Genomic DNA, 13,674 nt, shown 5'->3' with positions numbered 1-13,674 from the left:
CAAGAAAAGCAGTGAGACCACATGAAGAAGTGTAAATAGCATTTTTAAATGAATTTTTGCTTGTTTCAATATTCAAAGTAATATTTTGGGGGGTTCTTGTTTAACATTTATATATAGGGACTAATGCTATGAAGAATATTCTCCCCCAGATTCAAAGATTCTAACTCAGAGTGAAGTTTGAAAGTAAAGAATAAAGAAGAAAGAAAAAAAAATTTAAGTTATTCCTTAATTAAATGAAAGGAACACTGGGAGTTCAATATTGACTTAAAGGAAATATCAATTTAAATTTTATGAAAATAAAAACTTCAATTGCTCTTGACTCTGCTCATTAATGGAAAAAAAATTCAAAATTACCATAAATCTACCTGCGTGTTTGTGAATTATGCATTAGTTTAAAATAGATTTTGTTTTAATACATCATGGTATTACTAAGTACATGAAGATGTAATAGTTTTCCCGACTGTGATGACAGGTTTTCTGTCCTTTTTTTTTCTGTCTACTTTTGGAAATGCTCCATCAACCTCAAAATGCTTTAACATACAATGGGGATAATTGATTGTTCTGAGAAAGGAAACTACCTGGTTTTAAAAGGATACAAAGGTGTCTCATTGTTCAGGAAGGCTATTTAAAGAAGAGAGTAAGACTTTCTGTTTTGGAAGTGTGGGTAGGCTTGATCTAGAAATGTGTTTGTTGGTCTACGAAGGAAGGATGCAGGTAGTCATGTACACACATAGAGGTGAATGTACGTATGAATGAACAAGAGAAAAGCACAAAGCAGGTGAGCAGGTGCTCTCTAGTGTTAAAAGCAGTGATCAAACAGATGATGGTAACAAAACTGAGAAAGGCAGACTGACTTCAAAATTGCTGAAAAAACTTTAACTCTGGCACAAGTATAAGGAAGAACCAGTAGAAGAACTCCATTTATACACAACTACTCTGGGTGAAGCACTCCCAGAGTGCCCAAACCTACTTGTTGACTATCCCTGTGCCAAATAATCCATTTCAACATGAGTCCTTAAAATAAAGCAACTGTCCAGTTAAACCATCCCACTTTTCCTATACTCTGTCCACCACCCACTCCTCAAGCGCGCCAGGCGCTGAAGGCATTGAGCCTCCCGCTAGCGCTGGCGCAGCCTGCCCGAGGCGCGCTGGCCCGGTAGGAAACGCAGAGGCAAAGACGTGGCACTGCCTGCCTACCTCCCGCGGGGCCGGGGATGGAGAATGGGGGATGGGGACGCTCCTTCCCCCGGCAGCAGGAGGCCCAAGGGGGCCTTCTCGCCCTCGCCTGTGCGCCCGAGCCAGCTCTTCACCGCCCCGCCGGCCCTTCCCGCAGCTCCGGGGGGCACCCGCCCTCATTCCCTCCCTCCCGCCGGGGGTGGGAGGTCGTCCAGCTCAGCCCGGCACGGACAGAGACCGAGGTGCTGCAAGAAGCAGCCGCGGCTCCGCGCAGGCGGCGGCCGCGGGCCCGGGCGGCTCCGAGCGCTCCACTGGGCAGCGGCGGGACCTCCGCGCCCCTGCCCTCACTGCCTGGATTGCTCGCGGCTCGTTCAAAAACTAAATAGTGCGACTCTTTTTTCTTTTTTCTTTTTTCTCTTTTCTTTTCTTTTCTTTTCTTTTCTTTTCTTTTCTTTTCTTTTCTTTTCTTTTCTTTTCTTTTCTTTTCTTTTCTTTTCTTTTCTTTTCTTTTCTTTTCTTTTCTTTTCTTTTCTTTTCTTTTTTCTTTTTCTTTTTTTTCCCTTTTTTTTCCTTCCTTTTTTGTCCCTTTCCCCCTTAAGAATGATGAACTCTCCCACCTGTGGATCATACACTTGTTTTCTCCCTGAGAAATGCTGTCTGCCTTTCAGGTGAAAATAGCAGGCTCCAGGAAAGCTTTTGAGGTCTTTTATCTTATATCTTTATACCTACGGATACATATTTGCTTATATTTCCCTAGGCAGAAAATTACTAACAATCTTAATAACAGTGTGACATAAAAGAAGCAACTTTCCTAAGCCTCAGATCTGTTTTTTAGAAATCCTCTTTAGTTTGGTTTTTGGTTTTATTTATTTATTTATATATTTTTAAGCATTCCCCCAATAACGTCTGAAAAGGAGGAAGGTAACTCCTGGAAAAGACACGGCCCGTTATTAGTGCAAATTGTCGAAGCCACAGACACCCTGGGGAATTTTTTTTTTTTTTTTTTTTTTTTAATAAGAAGGCAAACAAGGGGTGTGTTTCATATGGGTCTATTCGTACGCTTTTCGTGTTACAGAGAGTCGTCTAAATGCTCGGCGCTATCCTGGGCAGACTCTTCTTGCACTGTATTTTTAAAATTAAATGCATTATTGCACTTTTTCTGAACTGAAAATTAAAAAAAAAAAAAAAAAAAAAAAAAAAAGAAAAAAAAAAAAAAAAAGAAGAAGAAAAGAAATTTGGCTAAGGGGAAAACAAGTGACCATAACTCATGCGAACAGTCCACTTTTTAGTGCAGGTATTACAGGAGGAAGTTAGATTACAGTGTTAATAAAAGTAATGACCGAAATATTAAAAGAAATTTCAGGGAAGGAGCTTCCATGAGCAATTCCGCTGCAAGTGCTCGGGAGCGCTGGAGTATCCATTGCCACAGCGCCCCCTCCCACACGCCGCTTGAACTAACGATTTTATCCCGAAGACGGCCAAAGAAAAGTTCTTTCTTTTCCTTTTTCGCTCGCCGTTTTCACCGCTCTTCGCTTTAACCCTGTGAACAGCTCCACGAAGGGCTGGCCCGGCTCACCCCGTCTCCCCGCGTTCTCACAGGTCGCTCCCGCAAAGCACGTCGCTCAGAAAGAGCCCTGTAAACTGGGCTTCTTTTACTAGAAAACCGGACAAGTCCGCTTGCACAGTATGCGTGTGTCATTTGTTATTTTTAAATACAATAGTCTATTATTTAACGTCGTTGTCTCCGGGAGATGGTGGCGGTCCCCCATTTCATGAGAGAAAGGAGAAAGCATTCCCAGACCATTGTGTGGTTATGTCACAGGAAACTGTTTCAGCTGCGCATTGTGTTACATCTTCAAACCCCACCAAGTTCTACTTCTCTTTGCTTGAAAAGTTGCTGTGACCGGTGTCACGACAATTGGGCAATTGGCATTGTGCGGGTGACAGGCGTGTGCGCCTCTCCGGGCCGCAGGGAGCCCTCCCGGGGCGGGAAACCTCTCCTTCACCCCAGCGAGGCTTGTGTATTTATGTTTTTTTTCCTTCTTCTTTCACTTGTGTAAAGCCAAGGGGAGCGGGGTCCGGAGTGAATGGCCCCTGGGCAGACGCCCGAATGCCGAACAGAGGCAGCAGGAGCCCCATCCCCACAGACGGGGCTTTCAACTTCACCCGCCCGAAAACTTCAGCCTCTAACACTGGTGCAAGGAGATGTAGCTAATAAATGACAAAACGCGAAACCTGTCTCCCAGGACAGCAATGAGCTATTGCAGGAGGTGGTAGGGGAGCTCTAGTCTACCTTCTCAGCTCTGCTGGAAGAAACTGAATTAAAGAAGACAAGGCGAGGTCGCAGTTTAAAATCTGGAAAGGTAAACGCTGACCTAATGAATAGATTATTAAAATTAAAAACACAGTGTGTAAAGTCTTAATGGCTCTGTGTAGGCATGATAATTTGCCACAGTTATTACCAATAAAAAGTGCATGTAATACTATTCTGGTGTTTAACAGCGCAAGTTAGACGGCTTTGTATTAGTAACGGGTAGTACTGTGGGAAAATTAGATTTCGGCGGTGGAGCCAAGCAAAAGAAAAACCTCTTCCCTGCGAAAGGCATTCAAATCAAACAGAGATAACTCCGAGAAGAAGTTAAATACAGACACTGATCGCTGTTTAGAAACGTTATTGAAACAGTTTTCTGGTTTGTGTACTGCAAAGCCTTCGCCAGCTATATTTAAATGACCCCACTAGCTATTAGTCCTCCACATTGTGCAGAGTCAAATTAGTGGTGTACTTGTAATAAAATGCATACCGGCTCCTTGCAGTGGCTAAATCCATTCCTTTCTGAAGCCATACAAAAATTATGCAAATCAAATCAACGCAAGAACTTGTCTTTGAAATGATAATACTTTACTCCATTAATCTCTGATTGCGAAATTAACCCTGTTTCTGTATATGAAACAATATTTTTGGACTGCACAAATTAAAACATCAGAAATATAATCTGTTGCTCTATGTGTCTGGAGGAAGGGGAGTAATGTTCCTGATTCAAACATTCCTCACACCAATATCACAAAAAATTTATTCTCGTAGACGAAAGGCATGCAGATGGAGGCAAAACCAGCACCTACATTTTACACGGATGGCCACGTAGACCTAACGTGTGTAGCATATGTCTATGCGTGTAGATATGTGTGGAGATTTGTATCTCTCGTGTGTGCGTGTGTGTCTGAGCATATCTACACACACTCCGAACTGAATTACATCAGTTCTCCTGGGATCACGGTATTTATTTAAGTACTCTTCCCAGGTCATAACTGTAACACTCACTTAATAGCATTAATCCCCTGTTATAATGTAAACACAACGGCCATTGTATTCCCAATCTGTATTGTTCCACTAATTATTAAAGAGGAAGAACTAAAAGCAATCAATTCGCGAAGATAAACACCACTTCTCCTGGAAAAAGAACAGCTTCCCAAATAAAAATGCAGAGAGTGTAGCACATTTTGCAAGGCATGCAGGTTGGCTTAGAGAGATTCATGTATGACTTTATAATGTTATAATTAATTTTGCATTCTCGGCTCTCCAGCTGCTGCTCCTTTCAGAAGCAGAGCTCATATACTTAGAAATCGGTCTGCGGAACACAGCAATTGACTATTCAGATGTAGTCGCATGATATCGATTATTCCATAGAAATACTGAAATATGAATATGTTTTATATAAAGCCCTTGTTTTTAGAGTTTCTATTTTTATTTAATATATGCGCATTAATCACCAAGCAGGGAAGCAAATGTCTTTTCTGTAATCTGTTGCACTGAGTTTACCAGTTGTTTATCACTCTCTTATCAGGAAGTCGGGAGTTAATGACAAGAAATACCTGTTGGTGTTAACCTCCTCCCCCTCACCTGCTTTTTTAAGGATTGCCTCTTCTACAGGCCAGCTGATAGATCTGGATAGGAATTAATCCAGTGTGTCTGGTGGCCAGACCTCTGCTGCTGCTTTTAGCGGCAGGGGTAAACTGGTATGTGGGTTTCACAGAAAAGGAGGAGAGTAAAGGAGAGAAATAAAACCTGAGATAGAAAAAGAAATCAAATCGGAAAGCTCGGATTGCTTCAGACTCTTTATATGTCCCGAGGTTTGACCGTAGTTCCAGCACAGCATTTTCCCCGCTGTGTGCGCCAAGCTATTGAAACGGCTTCTCAAAGTGTATTTTTTTTTTATCGGCTGCATGTTTAATTGATTAACAATAGGCTGCTCTGCACACCCGCAATTTTTCAGCTACTGCCATCTCCCCTCCTGCCGGTGGCCAACCGATTCCCCGGCGTCATCTCCATCCTACCTGACTGAAACTACTTGAGGTACTTCATGAAGAACTCGGCCATAAATGTCAAGCAACTTCATTTGTTTAAGTGCAGACTCATATATGTTGAAAATAAAACACAGATTCATTAACTTTTTTTTTTTTTTTTTTTTTTTTTTTTTTTTCCCCGAGCACCTAAACAATATTAATGAGGCCGTTCCGGGCTAGTAACTTGCTGAAGGTTGCACGTGAATGGCTTGTGGAAAGTGCGGTGGCTTCCAGACCTGCAGCCCCATCCCTACCTGCCGGACCGCCCCTGATCCTGCTCCGCACGGACGGCGGCGGAGTTGCGGAGCGCAGGTGCGGACCAGGATGCGCGGAGAGGCCTAGCACGCCTCGGCCCCCTGCAGCGGCTTGGTGGGACGGGCAGGGCCCAGCGCCGTGCCCCGGGGCTGTCGGACCGAAGGAGTGCCAGGGGAGGGGAGCCCCGGCTCCACCGCGGGTATAGGGACACTGACACAGGGGACCGCGGGCACCGCGACTCGTCCCGGGAGGCAAAGGGCAGAGCTTGAGTGTGGGCAGCTCGCCACCGGCTTCTGAAGGGACCTTCTGGACTAACCATTAAAGAAATGTACATGCACACAGACGTGTGGATTTAAGTTTGCACTGAGGAGACAAGAGCGGTGCCTCCGCCTCGTCCTCCTGCGCCCGGGCCGGAGCAGCGCTGGCACTGGCTGGAAGCTGAAAGTGTCCAGGGCCGAAGGGAGAGGGCAGAAGAAATTAATTACATAGATACTATATTCCAGGAGATTTATCCGATCTGCCAAAAGGAGGAAGGGGTGGGGGGAGAATGCAGATAGCTCCCCGGAAGGAGTCACCCAGGCCTCTTCCCCACGCATCAGCGAAGGAAGAATAGAACTGAAAGAAATATGGGGGGAATTTTTTTTCCTTCATGTGCAAACGCGCTGCATGACTAAATCGTCACTGTTTGTGGCAACTTATAAAACTGTAAAGTTCACGCTGCCAGGGACAGCGCGATCCTGGATCTCCTGATTTGAGCAGTTGCTCCTCTCCCTACCATATAGGGCAATACTTTTACCAAGTGCTCGCTCTCCCCTTGCGCGCTGCCCGGCTCCGCCGCGCCCGGCCCTGCGCGCACACACGCGTGCGAACGCACACATCTCACACGTTTGTGCGCGCCTGCAGCGCTTCGGAGAGTGCGTGCGGGAGGGGATGCAGATATCTGTTCTACACATTCTTCTCAATTGCCCCTGTGGATATAGAAAGAGGGAGAGAGGGTGTGTAATGGAGAGTGCGCGGAAGAGTATTCATGTCTCCGCGAGTCCGGAGAGGAGCTGATGAACAGTATCATCGTTTGGCTTCAGCAGCGTGCTCACAGTCGGAGAGGCTGTCTTGCATTACAAAGCCTGCCTTCCCTGCCTGCCTTCGCTGTCTGCCTTCCCCGCCTGCCTGCCGGCCGCGGGAGGAGACGGAGCCGGGGCCGCGGCCGGGGCCGGAGCGGGAGGGGGCGGGCCCGCCGGGCTATGCAGATGAGCGGCGGTGATGGACAGCTCTGTTTTCCAATGTCCCTCAGAAACTGGAGTGCTGCTTCCCTCAACTCTTCACTCCAGACTCTATACTTCCCCCAAAATACAGGCTCGCAGGCGCTGGGGGAGCTGGCTGGCTGACTGGGAGAACTCCATATGCAGCAGCCACTTTTCTGATTTCGGGGTCTCGCTTCTCTCTCTCCCCCCCTCCCCTCCTCCCCCGTCCTCCTCTCTCTTTCTGTTTCTTTCCCTTTCTCTTTTTTTTTATTAACCCTCTGTGCTTCCATCTCTCCCAGATGCCCTTCCCCTCCCGGATAGATTTCTGACCTTTCCTACTAATTTTCCATTTGGAGGGTTTTTTTTGGGTTTTTTTTCCTCCTGTTTGTTTATATTCTGATCGGGTGCGCATGGGGGGGAGCCTATAAAAATTCTGATTATCTACATAACTGCACAGAGCCAACCGGGGGGGGGGGGGGGGGAGAGAGAGAGAGAAGGAGGGAGGGAGAAAGAAGGAGGGAGGGCGGGAGGGAGGGAGCGGGAGGGCGGGCGGGAGAGAGGGAGAGCACGAAAGCAGCGCCAGGAGCAGCGGCAGCAGCAGGGCCGGTCACCCTCGCCCCCTCCCTGCTCCTGTGCACGCCAGTGCAAGCCATGTCCTATCCTCAGGGTTACCTCTACCAGCCCCCCGGCTCGCTGGCTCTGTACTCCTGCCCGGCGTACGGGGCGTCGGCGCTGGCGGCCCCCAGGAGCGAGGAGCTGGCCAGGTCTTCGTCGGGATCGGCGTTCAGCCCTTACCCGGGATCGGCAGCTTTCACCGCCCAGGCGGCGGCCACAGGCTTCACCAGCCCGCTCCAGTACTCCACAGACCCCGCCACGGGATTCCCCTCCTATATGGTAACTACCGAAGAGAAACCCTCTCCTTCTTCATTAGCATCCGCATTCTCATCCTCATCATCTTCAGCCTCTCTCCTCACACACTCACCATCAGCCCCCGACACCACGCCGCAGAACCGGGCGCCCCGCACCGCCGCCGCCTCCGCGCTGCCGGCGCCGGCCGCGCATCGCTCCGCGCCGCCCCGCAGCCCGGCCGGGGACGAGCAGAACGGAACGGAGCGGAGCGGACGCGGCGGAGCGGCGGGCCGGGGCCGGGGCCGGGGCTGGGGAGCCGCTTCGCGTCCCAGCCAAGCGCGGTGCAGACAGGCCTGGGTCCCGGGCTCTCCGCGCGGTTTGGGGAGCCGGGAGGGCGCTTTGGTTGAGGAAATACGGATGGTCTCAGCCAGCTGGGTAGGGTTGGATGCTTTCATTCTATCCCCGTGTCTGTGTGTCTCAGGCTTTTTTTTTTTTTTTTTTTTTTTTTTTTCTTTTAATATATATTTTTTCTTTTCGCAGTGATAGCACAAGGGAGAGTTTCCTTTTTCTTCTTCTTTTTTTTTTTTTTTTCCCTATTTTATTTTTCTCTCTCTCTTTTAAGTCGGTGTTTAGAAGCGCTGGGGGCTTTATCCCCGTGTGGTTTTATTTACTTTCAGTGTGTTTTGTGCTAATGGTTTAACTGGATTTTGGGAATGAAAAGGAGCATCTGTTTGCGATCTGTGAGCTTCGCTTAAGCCCAAAATGGTCGTAGTGGCCGCAGTTTCGGATTTCACTTTCTTCTTATTAGTTTAAGGAGCAGTTGCAATTCCGTGTTGTGTGTGTTCTGTGCATAAAGTATATAAATAAAACCATAAACTATATAAATAAACTGCACGTCTAGATGGTTATATAGTTTTATAAACACGCACGCACACAGAGAGTCAGACACATCTCTAGTCCGTACACACAAAGACCTGTGCCCGGAATTTGAGACTAGAGCCTCTGTCGATATCCTAGCAGAGGATAGCAGCGGGGTAGTTCTCTCTCCCTGCAAAGTGACGGGGAAACTGCTTGCTTTCCGTCTGTTCATAATACAGTGCATAAATTGTCGTGCAGTCTTTATTCGAGGTGATATAAAAGATCTGAGGGTCTCTCTTGTTTTTCCTGTTGAGAAGCAGTAGGCGAGTGGCTGGAAGTTGCAGCGAGGTTGTGAACTGTGCGGGATATTGGGCGATGTTGAGCCTATGACTCTCCGATCTGCGGGGTTCAGAGATGTGCTGAAAGTTAGCGAGTTTCTTAGGGATATCTTTAACTTTTCTTGCATTATGCAGACTTAAATAAGCGCAATTTAAACGTTAAAGAGCGAATTAAAATGCTAATTACATCGCATTTGAACAATTCGAAACGGTGCATATCTTCTGATTTGCAAATTGGATTTGCAATGCATTAGTGCAGTGAATTGCTAAGTGGCGGCTTTGTTGTATTTTCTATAGCAAAAAAGGAAACATCTTTTGAACCTTTGAGAGAAATGTTGATATCAAGGCACTACCTGTAGGGCCTTTAAAATGTCTACGCGGTTCAAAAATTATATTGGGAAATATTCAATTACAAGGAGCTGAAATTAGTCAGAAAGATTAAAACATCGCCGATTTTAAGCGCGTGTGCCTGTGTCTGTGTGCTGGGCGGAGGAAGGAGGGGGGGAATTGTAACTTAATGGCCTTTGGGTGCTGCTACTCCCCCTCATAGAATATGGATACAAGACACCATCCCGGGGAAATACAAATATAACCGCCGATCTCGCCTTGACAACTCACTAATGGCTATCAGCAATAACAAATTGCCAACCCCACCGTTTTGTTCTGTCCAGGGCTCCCCTTACGACGCCCATACGACGGGGATGACCGGAGCCATCAGCTACCACCCGTACGGCAGCCCTGCCTACCCCTACCAGCTCAACGACCCCGCGTACAGGAAAAACGCCACCCGCGACGCCACGGCCACGCTGAAGGCCTGGCTGCAGGAGCACCGCAAGAACCCCTACCCCACCAAGGGCGAGAAGATCATGCTGGCCATCATCACCAAGATGACCCTCACCCAGGTCTCCACCTGGTTCGCCAACGCCCGCCGGCGGCTCAAGAAGGAGAACAAGATGACCTGGGCCCCCCGGAACAAGAGCGAGGATGAGGACGACGACGAAGGCGATGGAGCGAGGAGTAAGGAGGAGAGTCCCGAGAAAATGCCCGAGAGCAACGAAACCTCCGCGGAGGACGAAGGTAGGCGTGGGGTGCCTGCGGCCCCGGCGGGGTGGCTCCATCCCGCCCCGTCGAGTCCCCCGGGTCCGGGGCAGCGGGGGTAGGAGTGGGGGCCCGGCATTTAACAAAAATAACCCCAAACCTGCCCCGTCCCGTCGCCACCGGCTGCTCCGGTCTCTTGTCGCCGATCAGTGCCCGTGGCCGAGGCGGGCGGGGGGAGGCTGGTGACGCCGTGAGGGGCTAGGCGGGGAGGTGCGGGGGGCCCGCGAAAGAGCCAGCCCGTGGGGATGGATGCTCCTCGGAATGGGAAAAGGCCGGGATGGCTTGAGCCTGCCTGGCCGCAGCGGTGGCGCGGTGGTGGCTGGGCTCGCTTCTCTCCCGCTCTGTTTTGCCGCCCCTCCTTACTGCCTCTCTGTGCCCGGCGGGCCTCCGCAGGGATCAGCTTGCAAGTCGACTCGCTGACGGACCACTCGTGCTCCGCCGAATCGGACGGCGAGAAGCTGCCCTGCCGAGCGGGAGACCCCCTCTGCGAGTCGGGCTCGGAGTGCAAAGACAAGTACGAGGACATCGAGGAGGAGGAAGAGGACGAGGACGAGGACGAGGAGGAGGACATCGAAGAGGATGACGGCGGCGGCGGGGAGCGCGACCCGCCGGCCAAGCCCGCCACCTCCTCTCCGCTGGCGGCCGTGGAGGCCCCGCTCCTCGGCCACCCGCACGCCGACGCCGCTCGCAGCGCTAGCAAGGCGGCGCTGGGGCCCCGCGCCTCCCCCGGCCCCCCGACGCCGGCCAGCAAGCCCAAGCTCTGGTCTCTGGCCGAAATCGCCACCTCGGACCTCAAGAGTCAGACCCTGGGCCAAGGCTGTCAGCCTGCGCCGCTCTCCTCGGCCACCCCCGCCTCCGCCCCGCACAGCGCTGCCTACTCGCCCTCCTCCCTCCTGGGGAGGCATATTTATTACACCTCACCTTTTTATAGCAATTATACAAACTATGGGAACTTTAATGCTCTGCAGAGCCAGGGAATCCTGAGATACAACTCCGCAGCAGTGGCTTCAAACGAGGGACTAAGTCAGACTGTCCTAAATGCCAGCTCTGTGCACAAACAGAGCAGTGACTCTTTGAAAACGATCACTAACCAGCTAGAACAACATTACAGGCCCTCTAGCTATGACTCTAAGAAAGGTAGGTGAATTGTTTCTGCCGCTTTCTTCCCTCTTCTCCCTCTTCCTCCTTCCCCGACCCGTAGATGTCCCCTATGCTCTGTAAATACTGAAACCTTCTCTGGAAAAACCAGCGAGCTCGGTGCCACCGCTGCCAGAGCGAAGATGGGCACTCACATAACCTGGGGATTAAAACCGGCGTGTCGCCGTCGTATCGGTACCTGCTTCTAAGAACCGCGAGAGGAAATGTGAAAGACGACTTTTAGATCAGTCTCGCAGGCTGCAGATGCAGCTTTGAGAAGTAGGTTTTTTAAAAAAGGAAAACTACACACAAAGCTATCCAGAGAGCATTGGTGTCATTGCCTGTAATTTTTTTTTTTTCCTGACAAACTGGTTTGACTCTCTTTGTTTCCAGTATTCTCACGGGGTTTTTTCAGCTTTGGGTTCAGATAATTGCTGACCTTGGACGTGAAATTACGTGGAGCGTGACTTTTTGTAACTGATTGCTTCTTGGTTTGTTTGGGTTTTGGGTTTTTTTTTTTGTTTTTTTTTTTTTTTTTTTTTGTTTTGCTTTTTTTTTTTTTTCCTGAAAAACTTCTGCACTAATATGGTTGTCATCTTATTCTACAAAATTACTCGAGATACAGGCAAATATAAAATATTGGCTAGTCTTTTAAATGACACAGCTACGAACTGTGCACCAATGAGGGTTGGGACCTACAAAGACTGTATAATCTAGTTAGCTGGCTGTGTCCTGTGACTAACTGACGGTTATATTTTGACAGATCCCACTGAAGTCTGCACAGTAGGAGTACAACCATACCTATAGAAGTGCAATCACACAGCAATGCAAGTAAGTGAGAACATTTTCTATTACACTGATCATTTGGCATCAGGTCTGGGACGTGCTGCACGGTTCTAGACTCACTTAACGTTAATTTCTTGCTTCGTTACTTGAGAGTTTGGTCACAAAGTAAAACATTTTTTCTGCTGTTTTCAGAAACCTCTTATGACTACTGTTACTTCTTGGGTTTGTCTTAATTTTCAAGCCAGGTTAGACAGTTCCCTCACTTTGCTTACTCTTCGCTTGTGTAAGGCAAAGCCGTAGGGACTACTTAAATGTTACTGAGAGAAATCTTCAGGAAAAAAACAAAAAACCTTTAAAGGTATTGTTATTTAAAAACAGAGTGCTTGTGCTCACGTGGCCGTGCTAAAATTGAGTGGGGCTTCACGCAGTGACTGAGTATTTAAAATAAAAAGGGACAACTGTAAGAAACCCACATGAATCTTAAACAAGGTACCTTAAGCAAGTATGTGACTTGGCTCTTGCCTAGCTAGCAAAAGCACTCCGAATACTTCAACTATTTAGAGCTAAATAAACAACAACCAAAAAATCACCTTGCCGATATTTTTCAACTAACTTTTATTTCTGTTAGGAGAAATTAGAGGAGTAAGAATTTTGCTTTACTTCCTTTCCCGCCCACCCCGTTTAATGGCGTTAGAGTTTAATTGAAGGATTTTTGGATGATCTGGTTTTTTCCTTGGTCCACAGGTAGGTGTCACAATTGCTTTGAAAAAAGTCAGCAAGCCATCATCTCTCCCCGAGCTAATATATATAACAAATCTCTAAATCCGGATCACATCTGGTGCCACTGTATAAAAGAAGACCACAGAGCACTATTAAATCTTCAGAATCTAATTATTAAACCAGAATTTTGTTGGACATATGTGAGTTTGCTGGTATAGTATAGTTTCCCCAATGTATGTGTGACTTTTGAAAACAGATCTGTTTTTCTCAGGATATCTTGAATTGATCACTTCATTGCCACGGTATCTATTCGATAGGTGTGATAGGATTTATTGTAAAATTTATTTGTAAAAGATGTATACAGTAGAGATAATAAAGACGTGATTGGAGAACTTGAGTCCTTACAAAGTGGAAACAAATTTGATATTTATTTTTGTAACGATATAAAGCTTCTAGTAATTTATGCAAGTTGTATTGCAATGAAATCTGAACTTTTTGTAAATAAATTTTGCCTGGTTTTTATTTGAAACGTTGATGGTTATACAATCTCTGGTTGTTTAACAAGAATTCTTTACTAATTTATATCTCTAATTGTAAATAAAAACAGACTAGTCTGCAACAACGTTGTGTTTTTCGTTCATTTCCCTCAAAATATTAATTTATTATTTAGAAAAGGAGGAAATTTGTAATTTCACTAGTAGAGCTAAGATCATAAAATGAGTAAGCAATTTAAACATGTTGCAAATATATACTTTGCATAAATTAATTCCTTCTGCCTTGTTCCGTTATACTCAAGCTTTAAATACACTCATATGTACAAATACGTATTTGTATATATACATGAATATGCGTAGAAAGGGTGATGGGAATATATG

General features: G+C 47.4%; 1 protein-coding gene across 1 annotated transcript; it reads left to right on the top strand.

Annotated features, from left to right (window-relative positions):
• Positions 1-7,618: 7,618 nt before the first annotated feature.
• IRX2 (iroquois homeobox 2) lies at positions 7,619-13,402 on the top strand. Its single transcript, XM_053980152.1, has 5 exons — positions 7,619-7,907; positions 9,730-10,135; positions 10,550-11,293; positions 12,057-12,124; positions 12,824-13,402. Exons 1-4 carry the CDS (start codon positions 7,665-7,667, stop codon positions 12,098-12,100), a joined length of 1,437 nt encoding a protein of 478 aa, XP_053836127.1. The 5' UTR covers positions 7,619-7,664; the 3' UTR covers positions 12,101-12,124; positions 12,824-13,402.
• Positions 13,403-13,674: the final 272 nt, after the last annotated feature.

The sequence above is a fragment of the Vidua macroura genome, chromosome 1 (assembly GCF_024509145.1).
Source record: "Vidua macroura isolate BioBank_ID:100142 chromosome 1, ASM2450914v1, whole genome shotgun sequence".
In the NCBI taxonomy this organism is placed as follows: domain Eukaryota; kingdom Metazoa; phylum Chordata; class Aves; order Passeriformes; family Viduidae; genus Vidua; species Vidua macroura.
The sequence above is the reverse complement of the archived record's forward strand: the minus strand, read 5'-3'. Positions and strand labels throughout refer to the sequence as shown.